This window comes from Schistocerca serialis, chromosome 12 (genome assembly GCF_023864345.2).
Source record: "Schistocerca serialis cubense isolate TAMUIC-IGC-003099 chromosome 12, iqSchSeri2.2, whole genome shotgun sequence".
Classification (NCBI taxonomy): Eukaryota; Metazoa; Arthropoda; class Insecta; order Orthoptera; family Acrididae; genus Schistocerca; species Schistocerca serialis.
In genome coordinates, this window is record NC_064649.1 from 44,114,158 (window position 1) to 44,138,287 (window position 24,130).

The 24,130-nt window shown below is 46.1% G+C and overlaps 1 protein-coding gene across 1 annotated transcript in view; it reads right to left on the reverse strand.

Annotated features, from left to right (window-relative positions):
- The window catches only part of LOC126428288 (glutamate-gated chloride channel), a 444,803-nt gene that overhangs the window by 251,754 nt on the left and 168,919 nt on the right, over window positions 1-24,130 (reverse strand). Inside the window, exon 2 of the mRNA XM_050090205.1 lies at window positions 21,269-21,355. Within this exon, the coding sequence (XP_049946162.1) occupies window positions 21,269-21,345 (77 nt within the window). The 5' untranslated portion in view covers window positions 21,346-21,355. The remainder of the gene's footprint in view (window positions 1-21,268; window positions 21,356-24,130) is intronic.

Consider the following 24,130-nt stretch of genomic DNA (forward strand, 5'->3'; position numbering starts at 1 on the left):
TCACCAGTGGTGTACGGCCAGTGTAGGAGATCGCTCCCCACACCATGATGCCGGGTGTTGGCCCTGAGTGCCTCGGTCGTTTGCAGTCCTGATTGTGGCGCTCACCTGCACGGCGCCAAACACGCATACGACCATCATTGGCACCAAGGCAGAAGCGACTCTCATCGCTGAAGACGACATGTCTCCATTCGTCCCTCCATTCACGCCTGTCGCGACACCACTGGAGGCGGGCTGCACGATGTTGGGGCGTGAGCGGAAGACGGCCTAACGGTGTGCGGGACCGTAGCCCAGCTTCATGGAGACGGTTGCGAATGGTCCTCGCCGATACCCCAGGAGCAACAGTGTCCCTAATTTGCTGGGAAGTGGCGGTGTGGTCCCCTACGACACTACGTAGGATCCTACGGTCTTGGCGTGCATCCGTGCGTCGCTGCGGTCGGGTCCCAGGTCGACGGGCACGTGCACCTTCCGCCGACCACTGGCGACAACATCGATGTACTGTGGAGACCTCACGCCCCACGTGTTGAGCAATTCGGCGGTACGTCCACCCGGCCTCCCGCATGCCCACTATACTCCCTCGCTCAAAGTCCGTCAACTGCACATACGGTTCACGTCCACGCTGTCGCGGCATGCTACCAGTGTTAAAGACTGCGACGGAGCTCCGTATGCCACGGCAAACTGGCTGACACTGACGGCGGCGGTGCACAAATGCTGCGCAGCTAGCGCCATTCGACGGCCAACACCGCGGTTCCTGGTGTGTCCGCTGTGCCGTGCGTGTGATCATTGCTTGTACAGCCCTCTCGCAGTGTCCGGAGCAAGTATGGTGGGTCTGACACACCGGTGTCAATGTGTTCTTTTTTCCATTTCCAGGAGTGTATGTCGAGACTAGGGTTGGTGCCACTCGAAATGCAACGGATGTTAGGCGAGACGGCGAGAAACTACCGTACCTTAAGCCACGACACACAGCAAACAGGGACATTATTGCCTCAGCAATGCTCTACCAATTTTTATGCCATGCGTTTGTTGCTCGGTTCTGTCGGCATTGTTCTTAAAATAGCAGTGATCGCTTTTCCCGTTTACTACACTATTTCAAACCACTGCAAATTTTACGAATAAAAATTACCCCTTAAAAAATGATTTATTTAAAAACGAAAAATTTTATAACTGCTGCTAAGGCTTATTGTTACTCGGTAATTAGCGAAATGTAAAATACGGCTGTTGTAACCGAGACCAAACAAGTACTCAAAATTACAACACCGGCATCGGCTTTAACTGGTCGGTATTTCCCACCGCCACCGCATAACGTCGCGCCAGCAGCTTCGCCTGTATGACGATGACGGATGCAGTCTGCCAATGTTCGTTCTCTTAGGAGCGTCGCACAAATAAATACATCCACTGTGGCGTTGTACGCAGAGTGCAACGATTTGGTGCTTTTCCTTCAGCCAGCATTGTCGTGGGGCCTTTTTCTTGCTGCTGCTGTACCAGAGACAGAGACAGCACCGGTCACCGTACCGACTGTCAGTTGAGCTCTTGATGTCGAGCTGTCCACGTAAATGCTTGCCTCACTGTGAACAAGACCGTTTCCTGACTCAAAATACGTGATGCTGTTGTACAATCTCTCGCGGCTGAGCGAAATACAGTGACGAAAAAAAATTGCAACACCGAGAAGGAGTTGTGCAGCGCCATTATGAGGATGCAAATCAGGTTTGCTTTAAATACACTCAGTAACATCCATCTTTTCATTTGCAGCTCATTGTATTGGCCGTGTTTGCAGTTAAAATTTTGTGCTTTACCCAAGAATTTCTGCACGGGATGCTGCACCTGCACACGTCAGTGAACACTTCACTGAAGAATAGATGAAAACGAAAACCCACTGATGATGGCACAGTGGTGCCGAAACATGTTTGGGTACTGAGAAAAACGGTGTTTTGCGAAACTGGCGGACCTCAAATCTCCCCCTCCCCTCCCCCTACCAAAAAAAAAAAAAAAAAAAAAACCACTCAGTAACGGTCGTGAGCGTTATTTGCCTTTGAGACTGCATGGGGGCTTAATTAAATAAAATGCAAATAATTTTAGTAGCTGTCTCGTAACCGGTTGGCCCTGAGTAGTATTAGTACGCAATCTGACTGCATAGAAAAACAATAAAGAATGAAAGGAAATTTCCGTTAACACAATAGATTAATTAAGTCCCCATCAACTATAAAAGCTACGAAACAACAAAGCATAGGTGTAACTGTTCTGTATGTGGAAGTGTGACTCAACGTACACATCTGGCACGGTTCTTCCTCAATACGACAAGATATTTTAAACACCATTTACAATGAAGTAATTAAAAAACCAGAAATACTATAATTGCACATAGAAACCAGAATTACAGTCTAATACATGAACACAAGCCAGATGCTTTGTCGACTGAACCTGTGACCTAGAGGCATTGTTATTTAGGAAATTTGAAATAAATAAACAAATTTTTTTTGTTACCTTCATATATATTGACGAAAAATACACTTTGATCATTGCAACATCCCCAATCGAACAGCATCTGCTGTCTAGCCCATCAAAACAACTGCACACGACCTGGCCTCAACTAGTACAGCTATCGACATCCTCTCAACAAGCACTGCCCACGGCAACCTCTGAACTACTACTGCCCAGTAGAGTTGTGGCGATTCGTGAATGAGTCGTTCATTTGAACGACTCCAAGTAAAGAATCGTAAGAATCGAATCGTGATACTGACGAATCGTCGTTCTAAAGAATCGTAAGAACGATTGCGTGTTTCCGAGTCGTGACGATTCCAAGTTCCGACGGTTCATCGATTCTTAGTACGCACTACGCTATGCTTCGAAGGCAACTTCCGAATCATGCCGAGTCGTGCCGAATGATTACGACCGCCAGATGGCAGTCAAGTGGAGGATGCGTGTGAACAAAGGAAGCAATTTTGCACCTCCTCTTGCTCAAATCGACTCCTCTTCCCTGGCATAGCGAACTAAAACAATAGATGCAATCAAATCAAACGTGACCTTTCGTCAATTAAGGCATTACACGTATAAATCGAGAATCACATTTGTAACGTCATACGCATGTTTACTCATAAATAAACTATTTCTGACACAGTTCGATTCTAACCCCATTGACGATTTCAGACATGTCCTGCCATCTGTGAGTAAGATGTAGAACTTTTTGCATTCCGTAAGAATCGTGCCATCGCAGACTAGAATGAATCGTGAAAGAATCGTGAACGAATCGTAGGAATCGATTCGCAATGTGAGATTGAATCGTAGGAATCGAATCGGCAAAAAGAATCGTGTTGCCCAACTCTACTGCCCAGTGGAGGCGGCAGAATCATACTCTTTGGCGCAATCTCTGGCGCTGTGACTCAGTGTAGCCATCTTTCAAGATTGGGCGTTATGAGTTGATGTTAGTCAAGAATGCCTTTAAGGCGACAAAGAAGCCATTATCAACACCCCACTAACTTTGAACGAGGTCGTTTAATAGGGTTACGAGAAGCTGGATGTTTCCTCTGCAATACTGCAGAAATGCCTGGCAGGAATGTAGCCTTTCCACTATACTTAATTACTGGCAGAGATGGTCACGAGAATGTACGGTTGCGAGAAGACCGCGCTCCGGACGGTCACATAACGCTACCGAGAGGGAAGACTATCGTGTTCAGCTTACAGCTGTGGCGCATCGTACTGCATCTGCAGCAACGATTTGAGCAGCAGTTGGCACCACAGCGACACAACAAACTGTTACAAGTCGGTTACTTGGAGGACAGCTCCGAGCCAGACGCCCTGCAGCGTGCATTCCACTGATCCCAAACCTACGCCATATGCGACTTCTGTCTTTATTGGAGGGCAGGGTGGAGGTCTGTTGCGTTTTCTGATGGAAGGTGGTCCTGTCTCGGCGCCAGTGATGGCTGTGTTTTGGTTAGAACGAGGTCAGTGGAGGTCCTGCAGCCAACATGTCTGGACATACAACTGGAGTTATGCTCTGGGGTGCCATTTTGTATGACAGCAGGGGCGCCCTCGTTGTTATCCCACGCACCCCGACAAAAAAAAAACTGTACGTCAATCTAGTAATTCGACCTGTTGTGCTGCCATTCATGAACAGCATTCCAGGGGGTGTTTTCCAACAGGATAACGCTCGCCCACATACCGCTATTGTACCCCAACGTGACCTACAGAATGTCGACGTGTTATCCTGGCGTGCTCGATCACAAGACCTGTCTCCAACCTAGCAAATACGGAACTTCATCAAACGACTCCAGCGTCGTCCACAAATAACATTAACTGTTTGTCTATTGACCAACCAGGAGCAACAGGATTGAAACTCCACCCAAAAACCTGCCGTCTGTACAACATAGTGCACACAGGCTTTCATGCTTGCATGCAAAAGTCTGGCGGTTACACCGGTTATTAGTGCACCATATTTTCACATTTGAAATGGTTTATCTCGCACTTACATTAAGATGTGATCTTGTAATGTTTATTGCTTAGATGCATTACCGAGACAAATGTATTCAGGAAACTTCATTACTCTGCATTAATTATTTTTGGTGTTGCTATTTTTTTTCCGTCACTGTATATGCCAATCCCGTCGGGCACTAGTCGTTGAGACCACTGAGACCCCGCATAGCGCTGAGTATGGTACTCGCGAACTCTTGGATTCCATATATCCATGTCACTCGTGGGACCTCGATCATAGTGAGCAGCAGTATCGGGGAACAATAAGCCAAACACAATTTCGACAGGCCACGATCCTGACGCAGTCGAATTCGGGCACTAGCTAAGTAGATGGTTCAAATGGCTCTGAGCACTATGAGACTTAGCATCTGGGGTCATCAGTCCCCTAGAACTTAGGACTACTTAAACCTAACTAACCTAAGAACATCACACACATCCATGTCCCAGGCAGGATTCGAACCTGCGAGCGTAGCGGTCACGCGGTTCCAGACTGAAGCGCCTAGAACCACGCGGCCAGACCGGCCGGCATGCTAAGTAGACTTGTCTCATTCGTACACGTGGCATAACATGACTTCTCACAACCAATATTCAAAGGCGATCTAAGAGTGAACTAGCCGCTGCTCAATCTTTCTTCGTGCACAGAACTAGCTGACAAACACAGCATTACCCGTGTAGTCAATTTTCTATTAGAGACGGAAGCCTAAAATGAATTGTGTTTGTAGCGTAATGTCGAAAAAATTTCATTTCAATATATTCGTGGAAACACCTTTGAAGTAATGAAACAGTCCTAGAAAGAAACATCCGTTATGTACAAATGTACACTATGTGATCAAACGTATCCGGACACCTGACTGAAAATGACTTACCAGTTCCCGGCGCCCTCCATCGGTAATGCTGGAACTCAGTATATTGTTGGCCCACCCTTAGCCTTGATTACAGTTTCCACTCTCGCAGGCATACGTTCAATCAGGCGCTGGAAGGTTTCTTGGGGAATGCCAGCGCATTCTTCACGGAGTGCTGCACTGAGGAGAGGTATCGATGTCGGTCGGTGAGCCCTGCCACGAAGTCGGCGTTCCAAAACATCCCAGAGGTGATCTGTAGGATTCAGGTCAGGACTCTGTGCAGGCCAGTCCATTACAGAGATGTTGTTGTCGTATAACCACTCCGCCACAGGCCGTGCATTATGAACAGGTGCTCGATCGTGTTGAAAGATGAAATTGCGGTCCCTGAATTGCTCTTCAACAGTGGGAAGCAAGAAGGTGCTTAAGACATCAGTGTAGGCCTGTGCTGTGACAGTGTCACGCAAAACAACAAGGGGTGCAAGCCCCCTCCATGAAAAACACGACTACACCATAACATCACCGCCTCCGAATTTTACTGTTGGCACTACACACGCTGGCAGATGACGTTCACCGGGCATTCGCCATACCCACACCCTGCCATCGGATCGCCACATTGTGTACCGTGATTCGTCACTGCACACAACGTTTTTCCACTGTTTAATCGTCCAATGTTTACGCTCCTTACACCAAGCGAGGCGTCGTTTGGCATTTACCGGCGTGATGTGTAGCTTATGAGCAGTTGCTCGACCATGAATTCCAAGTTTTCTCACCTCCCGCCTAACTGTCATAGTACTTGCAGTGCATCCTGATGAAGTTTGGAATTCCTTTGTGATGGTCTGGATAGATGTCTGCCTATTACACATTACGACCCTCTCCAACTGTCGGCGGTCTGTGTCAGTCAACAGACGAAGTCGGCCTCTACGCTTTTGTGCTGTACGTGTCACTTCATGTTTTCACTTAACTATGACATCGGCAACAGTGAACCTAGGGATGTTTAGGAGTATGGAAATCTCGCGTACAGACATATGACACAAGTGACACTCAATTACCTGACCACCTTTCACATCTCAAGATGTCTATTGACTACTGACGTCGCTGATATGGAGTAACTGGCAATAGGTGGCAGTACAATGCACCTAATATGAAAAACGTATGTTTTTGGGGGTGTCCGGATACTTTTGATCACATAGTATCCCGGACAGCTTATGTACGATGGGCACAGCTCCTTCGCGTATCTACAATGCGATTTTGCAAACTACTCTATGGCTCGCCTCTTCTTAGCTGTATGCGGCCGGAAAAGATCCTGCAAGAATGGGATCAACGGTGACTGAAGAGAATCGTTAGACGTGACAGAAGTGCAACCATTCCGCAAATTGCTACAGATTTCAGTGCTGAGCCATCAACAAGTGTCAGCGTGGGTACCATTCAACGAAACATCATCGATATGGGCTTTCGGATCCGAAGGGCCACTCGTGTACCTTTGATGACTGCACTACACAAAGCTTTACGCCTCGCCTGGGCCCGTCAGTACCCACATTGCACTGTTGATGACTGGAGACATGTTACCTGGTCGGACGATTCTCGTTTCTAATTGCATCGAACAGATGAACGTGTACGGAGAAAACCTCTTGAATCCATGGACCCTGTATGTGAGCAGGGGACTGTTCAAGCTGGCGGAAGCTCTGCAATGGTGTGGGTCGTGTGCAGTTGGAGTGATATGGAAGCCCTCATACGACTAGATACGACTCTGCCATGTGACACTACGTAAGCATCCCGTCTGATCACCTGCTTCCATTCATACACATTTTGCATTCCGACTGACTTGGACAATTCCAGCAGGACAATGCGACACCACACACATCTAAAACTGCTACAGAGTGGCTCCAAGAACACTCTTCTGAGCTTAAACACTTCCGCTGGCCACCTAACTCCCCAGACATGAATATAATTTAGCATATCTGGGATGCCTTGCAACAGGCTGTTCAGAAGAGATCTCCACCCCCTCGTACTCTTACGGATTTATGGGCAGCCCTGCAGGATTAATGGTGTCATTTCCCTCTAGCACTACTTGAGGCATTAGTTGAGTCCATGGCACGTCGTGTTGCGGCACTTCCGTGTGTTCGTGGAGGCCCTACACGATATTAGGCAGGTGTACCAGTTTCTTTGGCGATTCAGTGTACTTGTTGTTTATGCTGGAGGTGTAGCTGCCACTCCATCAGTACCATCCAGACTGCATTCTTCGAAGCGAGCGTTGTACAGACAGGCTGATGCACCTGCTGCACGTTGCAACACCATTTCATCAATTCCACTGTCTGAACAAAATTTAAAACCCACAGGAGATGACGCCAAACAATGTGGTCTTGCAGCAACAGATTCGACCCCACTTGCATGCCTGAATCAGTCAGTCAGTTCGAACATCGATTGATAAAAACATATCATGGGGGTGTAGGTGAACAGGAAGACAAGAAGGACTGTACCACAATACTAATAAGGGCAGGAGTCCTAATTCCACTCGTTTACTAGATTAGAGCCTGCTGCATTGCTCTTGTACACTGTACGGTTTGCACAGATTTTTTTTTTTTGTTTTTCTGTAATCGAACTTTTACGTTGTTCACAAATTGCAACCACTTCTAGTTAAATGCATAAAAGCACGATCTTTTCCGAATGTACTGCAGACGAAAATGCGATTCTGGTAGCTGGATTCGGTCTTCGTTAATTCTGCCTTTTGACTTCTTGTGGTGATATTCTCTAAAAACTCCCATCCCTTAACACATTTCTTTAGAAGTCAAATACGAAGCTTCATAGATTTTAGCTTTAACTACGTTTTAATATAAAAAAATAACTTCATAAAAATTATCGTCCCCTATTTCACCCCGTTAGTGGTCGAATTTCCAAAAAAAAAAAACAAAAAAAAAAAACCAATGCACTGGTGCTGCCGGTCGCAGTGTGGTTTCCGTCGCCTGAGACACCGGACGTGTGTGTATTGTTGACGAAGGGCTTAATGACCGAAAGCTTTATTTGTGACAGTCTTTTTTTTTGTGCCTATCTGCGACTCAGCACCTCCACTATATGGTGAGTAGCAACTTCTCTTTTCGTAATATTGTTAAAATCCTATCTATGTTGGTTTAGTCTCTGATCATCCACTGGATGCGTATAGTCTGAGTGATTTGTGTTCCGTTCTAAGAAACGTTAGTTTTTCACCAATATCAATGTTTACGGTGTATGTCCTGATTTGCAAGTACGTTCAATGATGTAATGTGGATACTGTCCGCAAAATGTTCTGCGAATAGAGCTAATATCAAAGAAGTGGTAAATTAAAGTCACGCCTGATTCTGATGTTTTATTAAATGAACAGCGAAAATGTAGTAAGTTATTTGAAATTATGTGGAAAGCTCGCTCATTTTCAGATGCTGGTTTGGGTAACTTGCCCACGATGAGTTACGCTGCCCCAAGACGTGCACAAAGTTTCGAACTTTAAAACTTGGCTATTGTGATAAACCTGTAAACGACTTTGGTAGCATTTTAAAATTTTAACTTCGACCACCAATATACACTCCTGGAAATGGAAAAAAGAACACATTGACACCGGTGTGTCAGACCCACCATACTTGCTCCGGACACTGCGAGAGGGCTGTACAAGCAACGATCACACGCACGGCACAGCGGACACACCAGGAACCGCGGTGTTGGCCGTCGAATGGCGCTAGCTGCGCAGCATTTGTGCACCGCCGCCGTCAGTGTCAGCCAGTTTGCCGTGGCGTACGGAGCTCCATCGCAGTCTTTAACACTGGTAGCATGCCGCGACAGCGTGGACGTGAACCGTATGTGCAGTTGACGGACTTTGAGCGAGGGCGTATAGTGGGCATGCGGGAGGCCGGGTGGACGTACCGCCGAATTGCTCAACACGTGGGGCGTGAGGTCTCCACAGTACATCGATGTTGTCGCCAGTGGTCGGCGGAAGGTGCACGTGCCCGTCGACCTGGGACCGGACCGCAGCGACGCACGGATGCACGCCAAGACCGTAGGATCCTACGCAGTGCCGTAGGGGACCGCACCGCCACTTCCCAGCAAATTAGGGACACTGTTGCTCCTGGGGTATCGGCGAGGACCATTCGCAACCGTCTCCATGAAGCTGGGCTACGGTCCCGCACACCGTTAGGCCGTCTTCCGCTCACGCCCCAACATCGTGCAGCCCGCCTCCAGTGGTGTCGCGACAGGCGTGAATGGAGGGACGAATGGAGACGTGTCGTCTTCAGCGATGAGAATCGCTTCTGCCTTGGTGCCAATGATGGTCGTATGCGTGTTTGGCGCCGTGCAGGTGAGCGCCACAATCAGGACTGCATACGACCGAGGCACACAGGGCCAACACCCGGCATCATGGTGTGGGGAGCGATCTCCTACACTGGCCGTACACCACTGGTGATCGTCGAGGGGACACTGAATAGTGCACGGTACATCCAAACCGTCATCGAACCCATCGTTCTACCATTCCTAGACCGGCAAGGGAACTTGCTGTTCCAACAGAACAGGACAATGCACGTCCGCATGTATCCCGTGCCACCCAACGTGCTCTAGAAGGTGTAAGTCAACTACCCTGGCCAGCAAGATCTCCGGATCTGTCCCCCATTGAGCATGTTTGGGACTGGATGAAGCGTCGTCTCACGCGGTCTGCACGTCCAGCACGATCGCTGGTCCAACTGGGGTGCCAGGTGGAAATGGCATGGCAAGCCGTTCCACAGGACTACATCCAGCATCTCTACGATCGTCTCCATGGGAGAATAGCAGCCTGCATTGCTGCGAAAGGTGGATATACACTGTACTAGTGCCGACATTGTGCATGCTCTGTTGCCTGTGTCTATGTGCCTGTGGTTCTGTCAGTGTGATCATGTGATGTATCTGACCCCAGGAATGTGTCAATAAAGTTTCCCCTTCCTGGGACAATGAATTCACGGTGTTCTTATTTCAATTTCCAGGAGTGTAAATATAATACTGATAATCAAATTTTTATGGGGCCTGACAGCCGTCAGAAAGGTATCCTGCAAACGGGACTGGGTGATCGTTTTAGCTGATTAGTAATGCAGACAAGTGACATGTAGCAACCAGAGCAGAATACTCAACACCTTAGCCTGATATCACTTATCGGACATCTTGTTTCAATATTACGTTTTCTGTTTCCGTAACATTAGTCCAGTTGTCTCTGAGGAGTAAAATCAAAATGGGTTCCATTACGGCTTTGTACCGACTCTAAAATATTTAATTTCTTAAAAAATGATCTGCAAGTAACATGAACAAAAGAAAATAAAAGTCACAAAAAAAAGAACCTACGACAGGTTGCGTAAGAGCACCCAAATTATGGAAAGCCGTAACCATACATGTCTCTTGAGAAAACTACGACTTTTTCGGGTACAAAGATAAAAGTTATGCACTGATGAACGTGAAAACATCAGATCTGTAGAAGGACCAAAAGATTCTCATGAAAGTTCAGTATTTCGGTGGTTCAAAGTAACATGGCTGCACACAGCCACACATCAAAAATGGTATCACACTAGCAATTCTTGTAATACTGCAAAAATTTAATCGCCATTCTCTGAAACAGTGCAAAACATCCCCACCAACGCCTGAGGTTTTGTGGACCTCCTACCACGCCGTACGTCAGCGCCGGCACGGAGACCTGTCTCTGAACTAGCAGAGCGCTCCATTAATTCGGGCTGAAACACGCCTCCTCTCTCTAGGACGGGTTCAGGACCCACCCGGGGCAGGCGATGAGTCGTACGGAGGTGAAGGTGTGGATGTTTTACCAAATAGGCGCGCCTCCACTGACGGAACAGTTTCTGTCAACCTGCAGACTACAGGGCCCCTCATCATGCAAGATACTTCCAATCAGCGTTTGGTGCTGCAACGCCTTTGAAACCGCGTATATATGTTAACAGCCCGTGTTTAAAACTATGTTTGAGAACATTTCTCATGTTTTTTTTCGTTATTGTTTGTACAACAAAGAACATGTCAACATCAGTTTAAGAAGTAATTTTCGCGCTGAACTGAAGAGAGGTATTGACTGAATTCTGTATCGTTTAAGAAAAGTGAGTTGGCATTGACCAAACAGCGCTTCTGCCGGGCGCTACGAGCGCCATCGCGAGTGGGGCTGACGGGCGACGAGGACAGCTTAACAGGGAAGGAAAAGCGGGGCGCGGCTGCAGCCGGACGCCGCTAGAGCGAGCCAGTCGCTTTGTCACAGTTTGCCAACAACACCGATTGTGTTAAATTAGATTTACGTTCTGAATTAGGAACACCGTTGCGTCTACGCACTTGTTCAAAAAAGAAAAAAGAAAAGTGGAGAAGTCACATCATTCAATGCTGAGTGGGAATTGCTGTTTGAACGCCATGCAAAGTGCTTAATACAGCGTCGCATTATTATGAGCTGGAGAAATATTCAGTGGAACATCGTTACAACACCGGGCACAAAGACGATTTCATTACAGAAAAAACAGAGTTTAGGGAAACTAGAGCAGTGACAAAATAATTTATGGTCGCTGTCAGCAATAATTTGAATTCATCTAGTCTTTTAATGCAAGGAGGGAATCATTTGCTAACAGATATGGCGGATAAGATTGATGTTATGAAAGAGAAGTGAATGCGTATTTCTTTGTTTCTAACTGAGAATAGATCTGCGTTTAAAACGCTTTCGTAATGAAATATTTTCATACAACCTTTCATCCTCTTAGGGGTTGAATTTGCAAAACACTGAAACACAAACCGTATTTTACGGACTATAAGACGCTACGGACTATAGGACGCACCTCAATTTTTAAGCATTTTTTAAAAAATAACGTTTTTACCATGTTATTATTATATTGCAAAGCCAAGCTAAAAAAATTCTTAGTTTATTAAACCGAACTGACCTTTAAAATTCACGAGAAACGTCATCCGAACATTCTTCTTCTTCTTCTTCTTCTTCCTCTTCGTAGTCTTCGTTGTTTCTTCATATATAAGATGGTCTTCACTGCCATCGAGAGCGTTACTTATGGCGCACTTCTTGAAAGAGTTAACAGTAATGTCTTCTCTCATTCCAGATCACGACTGTTTTATCCACTGACACACTTTTTTGGATTGTAGGTCGTTTAGAGGATTCCTTCGGCGTGTATTCATGTTATGTTTGATCCGTAATCCAGGTGTTTCATTCCTCTCTTATATACACTATAAATGGTTCATTCATCGAGATTTCACGAGGTTGCAATTGTGACGTGAGTCTTCTCAGAATAACAATAAGCTCTGTATTCCCCGTCTCAATTTCTCTTTCACAGAATTAAACTGATCGAGGACAAAAAGAGATCTCTTCTTTAATACAGTACCTTTCCATCTCTCGCACAATATGTCACTGCATAATTTAATACCAACCTCGTCCATCCAAACGTAGTCATGTACATGAACAACAACACCCGTCGGTATTTCAGATAGTTTTGGCATTGTTTTGCGCTTGAAAATGATCGCGGGATTAAGTTTGGTATGGTCAGCACAATGTGAAAGGATAGCAGTGTGCCGGCCGTTGTGTCCGAGCGGTTCTAGGCGCTTCAGTCTTGAACCGCGCGACCTTTCGCAGATTCGAATCCTGCCTCGGACGTGGATGTGTGTGATGTCCTTAGGTTAGTTAGGTTTAAGTAGTTCTAAGTGCTAGGGGACTTATGACCTCGGATGTTGAGTCCCATAATGCACAGAGCCATTTGAACCATTTTTTGATAGCAGTGTAGTGCTCTTTTTCATGTCAACTTGTTTTTATAGTTACAGTTTTAGCACGTTTCATGGCAACTGTTCTGTTACTGGCAACAGTTCTGTCACTCGGTGAATGGTTTTTTTTCTGTTGGTGGAGGGCCGAAATATCGCTCAGCTACTCCGTTTCCATGTTCTTTTGCCTATGTTATTACTTGCACTTTATAGTCCGCATCATATGACTACCTTTTATTTTTCTCCGTCACGAAACTGATAACTATCAAAGATATTGTACTGTTACCGATAACGCAAGTCACTTTCAGTTCATGTACATCTACATCTACATCTATACACCGCAAGCCACCCAACGGTGTGTGGCGGAGGGCACTTTAAGTGCCACTGTCATTACCTCCCTTTTCTGTTCCAGTCGCGTACGGTTTGCGGGAAGAACGACTGCCGGAAAGCCTCCGTGCGCGCTCGAATCTCTCTAATTTTACATTCGTGATCTCCTCGGGAGGTATAAGTAGGGGGAAGCAATATATTCGATACCTCATCCAGAAACGCACCCTCTCGAATCCTGGCGAGCAAGCTACGCCGCGATGCAGAGCGCCTCTCTTGCAGAGTCTGCCACTTGAGTTTACTAAACATCTCCGTAACGTTATCACGGTTACCAAATAATTCTGTGACGAAACGCGCCGCTTTTCTTTGGATCTTCTCTATCTCCTTCGTCAACCCGATCTGGTGCGGATCCCACACTGATGAGAAATACTCAAATATCGCTCGAACGAGTGTTTTGTAAGCCACCTCCTTTGTTGATGGACTACATTTTTTAAGGACCCTCCCAATGAATGTTAACCTGGTACCCGCCTTACCAACAATTAATTTTATATGCTCATTCCACTTCAAATCGTTCTGCACGCAAACTCCCAGATATTTTACAGAAGTAACTGCTACCAGTGTTTGTTCCGAAATCATATAATCATACAATAAAGGATCCTTCTTTCTATGTATTCGCAATACATTACATTTGTCTACGTTAAGGGTCAGTTGCCGCTCCCTGCACCAAGTGCCTATCCGCTGCAGATCTTCCTGCATTTCGCTGCAATTTTCTAATGCTGCAACTGCTCTGTATACTACATCATCATCCGCGAAAAGCCGAATGGAACTTCCGACACGATCTACTAGGTCATTTATATATATTGTGAAAAGCAATGGTCCCATAACACTCCCCTGGGCCACGTCAGAGGTTACTTTAACGTCTGTAGACGTCTCTCCATTGAGAACAACATGCTGTGTTCTGTTTTCTAAAAACTCTTCAATCCAGACACACAGCTGGTCTGATATTCCGTAGGCTCTTACTTTGTTTATCTGGCGACAGTGCGGAACTGTATCGAACGCCTTCCGGAAGTCAAGGAAAATAGCATCTACCTGGGAGCCTGTATCTAATATTTTCTGAGTTTCATGAACAAATAAAGCGAGTTGGGTCTCACACGATCGCTGTTTCCGGAATCCATGTTGATTCCTACATAGTAGATTCTGGGTTTCCAAAAACGACATGATACTCGAACAAAAAACATGTTCTAAAATTCTACAACAGATCGACGTCAGAGATATAAGTCTATAGTTTTGAGCATCTGCTCGACGACCCTTCTTGAAGACTGGGACTACCTGTGCTCTTTTCCAATCATTTGGAACCTTCCGTTCCTCTAGAGACTTGGGGTACACGGCTGTTAGAAGGGGGGCAAGTTCTTTCGCGTACTCTGTGTAGAATCGAATTGGTATCCCGTCAGGTCCAGTGGACTTTCCTCTGTTGAGTGATTCCGGTTGTTTTTCTATTCCTTGGACACTTATTTCGATGTCAGCCATTTTTTCGTTTGTGCGAGGATTTAGAGAAGGAACTGCAGTGCGGTCTTCCTCTGTGAAACAGCACTGGAAAAAGGTGTTTAGTATTTCAGCTTTACGCGTGTCATCCTCTGTTTCAATGCCATCATCATTCCGGAGTGTCTGGATATGCTGTTTCGAGCCACTAACTGATTTAACGTAAGATCAGAACTTCCTAGGATTTTCTGTCAAGTTTATGTTCTGTCAAGTTCATGTTCACTGGGCCCGGAGACTGTAACGACGCATCATAGACCAGACAGTGTTCTGTGTTTGTGGAGACGGGTTGGGAGGGAGACAGTGTTAGCCAGCTCGTGACTCCCCGAACTCGTGCTCGTCGCATCGGTGCACTTCTGTTCACAGTTGAATTCAGTGTTCCCAGATAGAGACAGGTTTCCCGCTGCATCGAATATATGGCCATTTTTAAAACTGGCGGGAATTTTACATCAAACACTGGACTTTTTTTTATTAACTTCTAGTATAAGACGCACCTGCATTTTGGAAGAAATTTTTCGAGGAAAAAAGTGCGTCTTATAGTCCGCAAAATACTTTTTTTTTTTAATTTCTAACCGAGAAGTAAATATCAGTTTTCATACATGTAAACTTCACCCAATATTTCACCCCTTTAGGGGTCGCTGGGAAGTCCATATACCGGGTGATCAAAAGGTCAGTATAAATTTGAAAACTGTATAAATCACAGAATAATGTAGATAGAGAGGTACAAATTGACACACATGCTTGGAATGACATGGAGTTTTATTAGAACCAAAAAAATGCAAAAAGCTCAAAAAATGTCCGACAGATGGCGCTTCATCTGATCAGAATAGCAATAATTAGCATAACAAAGTACGACAAAGCAATGATAATGTTTTTTACAGGAAATGCTCAGTATGTCCACCATCATTCCTCAACAATAGATGTAGTCGAGGAATAATGTTGTGAATAGCATTGTAAAGCATGCCCGGAGTTATGGTGAGGCAAATAGCGTCGGATGTTGTCTTTCAGCATCCCTAGAGATGTGGGTCGATCACGATACACTTGCAACTTCAGGTAACCCCCAAAGCCAATAATCGCATTGACTGGGTTCTGGGGACCTGGGAGGCCAAGCATGACGAAAGCGGCGGCTGAGCACACGATCATCACCAAACGACGAGCGCAAGAGATCTTTCACGCGTCTAGCAATATGGGGTGGAGCGCCATCCTGCATAAACATCGTACGTTCCAGCAGGTGTATATCAGCCAGGCTGGGGATGATGCAATTCTGTAACATATTGGCGTACCTCTCACCCGTCAAGCTATTTGTTACGCTGTCCAGCGCCATCTGTCGGACATTTTGTGGACTTTTTTTTTGGTTCTAATAAAACCCCATGTCATTCCAAGCATATGTGTCAATTTTTACCTCTCTATCTACAATATTCCGTGGTTTATTAAGTTTTCAAATTTATACTGACTTTTTTTGATCACCCGGTACATCTTCCATGCAGTCGCGATCTCTCCCCATGCGCTTTCCGTATTTCTGGAGCCCTGAAGGAAGACATTCGTGCCCGTCGAGTTGCTTCAGGCGAAGAGGGGCAGGTGTGGACATTAATCCGTGAAGGCATTGATCACCTTGTCTCACAGTGGAATAAATATATCAGCATTCATGCTAATTACTTTTTAAATAATAAACAATTTATTTACTTTTTTCCATGTGTCTCGTTTTTATTTGACTGGCCGTTACGCATGTAATTTCCGTCTCTCTCGCGTCGGGGATACACAGAAAATCGAGAAGAGGCAATTCGTTATCTTTCTTTTCCATTTTTTTTAAATTTATAGCTTAACTCCCTATCAAAATAAACGCAGTATTACTTGTGGCCTGAGCGACCGAGTTTCTCGCCAGTTATTCGTCTGCTGCGGAACTGCCTTCTGTTCAGTGCGCCGGCTTTCTGGACGCTACCATCCGGCTGCACCATACATTAAATACACGTCTGCCGGCTCCAATAACGAGTAATGCTTCCAGCAGTGGTAAATTCCACTGTGGACGCACCTCAGACGATTCTGTGTGAAGGTAGCTCCAGCATTGTTGATTGCTGGGGCTTTTAAATTTCAGACTCGCTCAGGGAGAATGGAAAGTGCCAGAGGGGAGTTGTAAGACTGTTAGCTGGTTTGCGATTCAGCCGCTGAGCAGTACTTCTGGCAAATGGGAAGTCATCGGCGCCATGCTGCTAGAGCGAGTACACAGTACTTGCTTCTTACATCCTCTCGCGGCACATCTGTTGACACTACGTATCGTCCTGGTACATTCTCACTGCGGACCGTTGCTGATTACAATCAAACAAGAACAAAAACTCAATGCCCACAACAGTTCTTTTCTACAAAGGCAGGATTTTCTGACCTCTATGGCATATGCCTCTGATGATTTCTGTTAATTTACTTATTACTAATGTTTCTTTTGTACAAATGATCAGTTACCAAATCGGACGAGTCGTTACTAGCCTCCTCAATGCATATTGCTGGAATACACTGCCCTTCCTCTCCTGCCTCCCTTCATTTCATCTACCGTCAATTTGCGTTGCTGGTGACGTTCTGAGCCAAATGCTTTCCGGGAATCGAGAAATATTGCGTCTACCTAACTGCCTTGATCCACGCCTTTAAGGAAGCCGTATCAGAAAAGAGCAAATTGTGTTTCGTATAATCGATGTTTTCGGAAAGCATGCTGGTTGGTATGAAGGAGATCATTCTCTACGAGATACCATATAGCGTTTGAGCTCGGAATATGTCGGATTTCCTCCGCTTGGTACCGGAGCTCTAAATATTTCTTACAAGGGAACCTCCCCATCCCACCCCCCTCAGATTAAGTTATAAGTTGGCACAGTGGATAGGCCTTGAAAAACTGAACACAGATCAATTGAGAAAACAGGAAGAAGTTGTGTGGAACTATGAAAAAATAAGCAAAATATACAAACTGAGCAGTTCATGGGAAGATAGGCAACATCTAGGACACTGGGAACGCAGAAGCGCCGTGGTCTGGTGGTAAAGTGAGGAGCTGCGGAACAAAAGGTCCTTGGTTCAAATCTTCCATCGAGTGAAAAGTTTAATTTTTTATTTTCAGTTTATGTGACAAACTCTTATGTTTTCATCACTTTTTTGGGAGTGATTATCACATCCACAAGAAAACCTAAATCGGGCAAGGTAGAAGAATCTTTTTACCCATTCGCCAAGTGTACAAGTTAGGTGGGTCGACAACATATTCCTGTCATGTGACGCACATGCCGTCACCAGTGTCGTATAGAATATATCAGATGTGTTTTCCTGTGGAGGAATCGGTTGATCTATGACCTTGCGATCAAATGTTTTCGGTTCCTATTGGAGAGGCACGTCCTTTCGTCTACTAATCACACGGTTTTGCGATGCGGTCGCAAAACACAGACACTAAACTTATTACAGTGAACAGAGACGTCAATGAACTAACGGACAGATAATAACTATGCAAAAATAAAGAAAGTAAAATTTTCACCCGGGGGAAGACTTGAACCAAGGACCTCTACTTCTACAGCTGCTCACGCTACCGCGGGACCACAGCACTCGTGAGCTCACGTCCTCCTTGAAGTTGCCTATGTCGCCCATGGACTACTCTGTTTGTATATTTTGCTTATTTTTTCGCAGTTCCACACAACTTCTTCCTGTTTTCTCAATTGATCTGTGTTCAGTTTATCAAGGCCTATCCACTGTGCCAAGTTATAACTAAATCTGAGGGGGGTGCGATGGGGAGGTTCCCTTGTTAGCAGATACTTCAGCAAGTAAGAATTGTCTGAGACAATTCCGCTTCACATCGTATGGCTGTCTCATCATCAACTGACGTCTCCTATCGGCTTTCGCTGCTGCGAATTTCTCAACCTTAAGTTCTCTCTTTGGAAAGATTTTATCAGCTGTCTCTAATGCAGAACACCTCTGTTTCAGAGACCATCGAACCAAGCACCGACCTTAACCGCACCCCTCAAGTAGTCAAATGAAGAAAGAAAGGACTCCTGCGGGAGGTTCGAATCCTGCCTCGGGCATGGATGTTTGTGATGTCCTTAGGTTAGTTAGGTTTAACTAGTTCTAAGTTCTAGGGGACTAATGACCTCAGCAGTTGAGTCCCATAGTGCTCAGAGCCATTTGAATTTGAATAATAATAATAATAATAATAATAAATAAGTAAATACATATATTTACGTATATTTAAAGTAAAAGAGGCCGATTTACTATTAAAATTATGATAAAAGTAAACAGCAGTGATTTAAACTTTAAGAAAGTAGTGAAAGAATTTTGGTCAGGATTTCGACACAAGTACTCCACTGTGGGACGGGGACTCCGAGTTTAACGTCAACATCGTTCGCCTCGGCAGCTGGGTAGTCAGCGTGGGGGATTGCTAAGCGAAGGGACCCGGGTTCGATTCCCAGCCGGGTAGGAGATTTCTCCGCTCGGGGACTGGGCGTTATGTTGTCCTTACGTTCGTATCGCGATAAATGACATTCCACTATATTGAGATGGTTGAATGTGTAGGGCCCAAAGACCAATAAATTTCACAAAGAAGTCACCCTCAGACGCATGCATCACCATCAGCACTGTCACATGCTCTCACTTCATGACACACTGGGGGGGAGGGGGAGGGGGGGACTTTGGAATTTACTCCACGACACTGGCGCAAAGACTGGTGATGGCGAACTTTACCTCATCACCCCGAGTCTCCGTGATGACGAAATAGTTGCGGTGTAAATTCCATCTGCCTCGAGCTTACCTCCGAGTAAGCAATCTGGCGTTAGCGACCCCGGCTACGGTAGCAGTTGACAAGTAGGTTACAGAGGTGAATACTGAGTTACAATTGACGTACATATGCAGACTGAAGCGACGAATGAAAATGAGTAACGAGGCCGTGATTTTCATTCGTCGTTTCGGTGTGCATATACACATTATAGATGTTTGAGACTTGAAAAGGTCTCTGACACCACATAGTTTCATTATATTTACAAGTAATTCTACATCTACATCTACATTTATACTCCGCAAGCTGCCCAGCGGTGTGTGGCGGAGGGCACTTAACGTGCCGCTCTCATTACCTGCCTTTCCTGTTCCAGTCGCGTATGGTTCGCGGGAAGAACGACTGCCGGAAAGCCTCCGTGTGCGCTCGAATCTCTTTAATTTTATGTTCGTGATCTCCTCGGGAGGTATAAGTAGGGGGAAGCAATATATTCGATACCTCATACAGAAACGTACCCTCTCGAAACCTGGACAGCAAGCTACACCGTGATGCAGACCGCCTCTCTTGTGGAGTCTGCCACTCGAGTTTGCTAAACATCTCCATAACGCTATCACGCTTACCAAATAATCCTGTGACGAAACGCGCCGCCTTTCTTAGGATCTTCTCTACGACCTCCGTCAACCCGACCTGGTACAGATCCCACACTGATGAGCAATACTCAAGTATAGGTCGAACGAGTGTTTTGTAAGCCACCTCCTTTGTTGATGGACTACATTTTCTAAGCACTCTCCCAATGAATCTCAACCTGGTACCCGCCTTACCAACAATTAATTTTATATGATCATTCCACTTCAAATCGTTCCGTACGCATACTCCCAGATATTTTACAGAAGTAACTGCTACCAGTGTTTGTTCCGCTATCATATAATCATACAATAAAGGATCCTTCTTTCTATGTATTCGCAATACATTCCATTTGTCTATGGTAAGGGTCAGTTGCCACTCCCTGCACCAAGTGCCTATCCGCTGCAGATCTTCCTGCATTTCGCTGCAATTTTCTAATGCTGCAACTTCTCTGTATACTACAGCATCATCCGCGAAAAGCCGCGTGGAACTTCCGACACTATCTACTAGGTCATTTATGTATATTGTGAAAAGCAATGGTCCCATAACACTCCCCTGTGGCACGCCAGAGGTTACTTTAACGTCTGTAGACGTCTCTCCATTGAGAACAACATGCTGTCCTCTGTTTGCTAAAAACTTCAATCCAGCCACACAGGTTGTCTTACTTAGTTTATCAGGCGACAGTGCGGAACTGTATTGAACGCCTTCCGGAAGTCAACGAAAACGGCATCTACCTGGCAGTCGCGACTAAAAAATTAAGCCGAAGAAGTTCATACAAAATAATTATGTCTACGATTTTTACCATTAGGAGGACGCCCACAACACAGTATTACAACTAAGCCTTCTTTTTTTCTAAATAGTTTCGGAGCAGGCTCCTGAACTGCTCTTGTAGCGGGCCTGTCCGAAACATAGGAATTTCTATCACCTGTTAACAAAGCTACGGCGTGGACCAGGTGTGTGGACAGAATATGGCTCAACGTCTGGACCTGCGACGCACAACGGTCACGAAACATGAGCAGCGGGCGGGCTGCGTACTTACATTTCCGTGCTGCCGGTGACGAGGGACAGGGACAGCAAGATGGCGGCCGCGTGCAGCAGCCACGATGTCGTCCCCATGTTAGGACATCTGCAACACCAGCACACACCAGCCTGTCACAACACACACACTATCGAGCATCACACTAGTGACTGGCATGTTTACAAAAAGTGCAGAAGCGATATGCTATCGAAGAGCAGACACACACGATGTTGATACAGGGCCGTATGAAACTACAATTTAGACAAGAAGTATATGTATTACGTTGTTAGCTGACAGTAATTTCAGTCATACAGTGAGCTGATAAGCGTGCAAAATCGTGTACAGCATATGCTGAGGTTCAAGAGTCACGGGGTACCTCCTAGCATCGTGTCGGACCTCATTTTGCTCTGCGTAGGGCAGCAACTCGACGTGGTATGGACTGGGCAAGTCGTTGGAAGTCCCCTGCAGAAATACTGAGCCTCTAACTGCGAACGTTTTGCCGGTGCAGGATTGTTGTGTACATAGTTCCACGTAGTCAGTGCGTACACAACTTTCCCACTAGAGCGCGCCCCGCTAAGCACAACAGTGCAGGCGCAGCGCTCGTCCGTCTCCGCACTACGAGATGGCGCTCCCTTAGAGACGGACCAAATTCTGCTTCCGCCAATCCTCGTATTAATTGCTGATAACGTAGAACCTTTTCTCCTCGCGGATCGCACTCGCGCAATGATACCTGAAAGCGCGAGGTATTATAACAGGTGTACAGACCTCCGATCAGTCAGTCTGCATTTGTCTGTACCAGTCTGCATAAGTCTGTACCAGTCTATAGTCAAGTTTCAGTCTGCACCTAATAAGATTACCATATTCCTGTACATAGCCATGAAGATAAATGAATAGACACTTTGTCAAGTTTGTCAAGTATCAGAGATATGTGAGAATAAGATTAACGTACCAAGACCAAAGGAAATTCAGACTGTCAATTGTAAACAGCATCCAGAATCAAGTTACGTAATGTCTATGCTTTTTATTATTTTAATAAATGTGTGTGAAAATTAATCAAGTTCTGTTTAAAGTTGGTCAATGTCAATCTGCTACTCTAAGCGTGCAAAAGGCATTTCTATCGTCTGACCAAACGGCAGAAGATAAACACGCCACGATAAGACCATGAGACATATTGCTAACACTCGCCTACTTCGTTAGAGCGACAAGTCAAATAATCTGATTGTGTGTGTACTGAAAGTGTTACAGTACGCACACCACAAGGATTTTGTGCGCGAACTGACCCCTTTTTTCCCTTTATTGTAATTTAACACCTTTACATAAGGTGGGCTGGCAGCAGCATACTACGCCACTCTTTAGCCACAAGTTCGACAAATGAAAATACAAAAAAGACACATAAGAGATTGAACAAAGTGGCGGGCAAAAACAAGTAGACACAGAAACAAAGAACACGAAGCCGTTCACACTCGACGAAAAACACACTAAAAACTGTCGGCACGGCGCACAAACACTGACGACTACGACGGCGCAGGTGAATGAAGGAGCGTGATGGCGAACACTAAACACAAACACGATGGCACACACACGAGAAAATGATGGCGATGATCTCTGGCGCGTGAATGTCCACGCAGCGTGTGCGAGTCTGGGGACCTGCCTTGAGGGGAAGAATGGGTGGTGAGGGGGGAGAGGGGAGAACAAAGATGCTGATGGCAGAGGGGATGGGGGGAGGAATGAAGGTAAGGGGGTAGGGGAAGACTGGGGGAGGAGTGGGGAGAAAGGGAGGAGGGAGGGAAGGGGGAGAGAAGGGAGAGAGAGTGCACGAAGGAAAAACCACAGGAAATGGGAGGGGAGGATCAAAGTTGATGGAAGGGGTAAATGGAGGGGAGGAGGGAGCTGGCAGAAGCCACCTTGGGAGAGGTGGAGAGATGGAGAGCAGGTGGGACGTGGAAATACAGGCGCGGCATTGGACGGGGGTGGGAGAGGATGTGAGAGACGAGCGGATGAGGAGGATCTAGTTTACGGGAGGTGTATAGGATCCGTATCCGTTCGAGGAAGAGGAGGAACTGGGGGAGCGGAATAAGATCGTACAGGATCCGCGTGGCGGAGAGTGTGGTGTTCGAGGATTTGAAGGGATTTGTAAAAGGTAGGAGGGGCGGAGATCCGGGCAGGATGGGCGTAGCAGAGGATAGGGCGGATGAGGGATTTATAGGTGTGGAGGATGGTGGAGGGGTCCAGACCCCATGAACGGCCAGAAAGGAGCTCGAGGAGACGGAGCCGGGAGCGTGCCTCGGCTCGGATTGTCCGGAGATGGAGGGTCCAGGAGAGGCGACAGTCGAGGGTGACGCCAAGGTACTTAAGGGTGGGGGTGAGGGCGATAGGACGGCCATAGATGGTGATATAGAAATCGAGGAGGCGGAAGGAAGGGATGGTTTTGCCTACAATGATCGCCGAGCTGACCTCCCGATTATGTCCGATAAATGGGGTACGGGTGAGCCGTGGCGGACTGGCGCTAGCACCGGGTATGCTCGTTATATCGTTGCAATCGATTTTAGTGGTTATATGTTATCTTTGGATATCGTGTGGCTTTCTTCCGGGTTGGCGGGCTTCAAGAGTCGGCCGTCAGCTTTCGAAAGAAAAACATTGAGAAAGATTAAGGAAAGGCAAACCTACATTTCTAGCATTTGTAGACTTAGAGAAAGCTTTTCACAAAGTTGATTGGAATACTCTCTTTCAAATTCTGAAGGTGGCAGGGGTAAAATACAGGGAGCGAAAGGCTAGTTACAATTTTTACAGAAACCAGATGGCAGTCATAAGTCGGGGGGTATGAAAGGGGAGCAGTGGTTGGGAAGGGTATGAGACGGGGTTGTAGCCTATCCCCGATGTTAT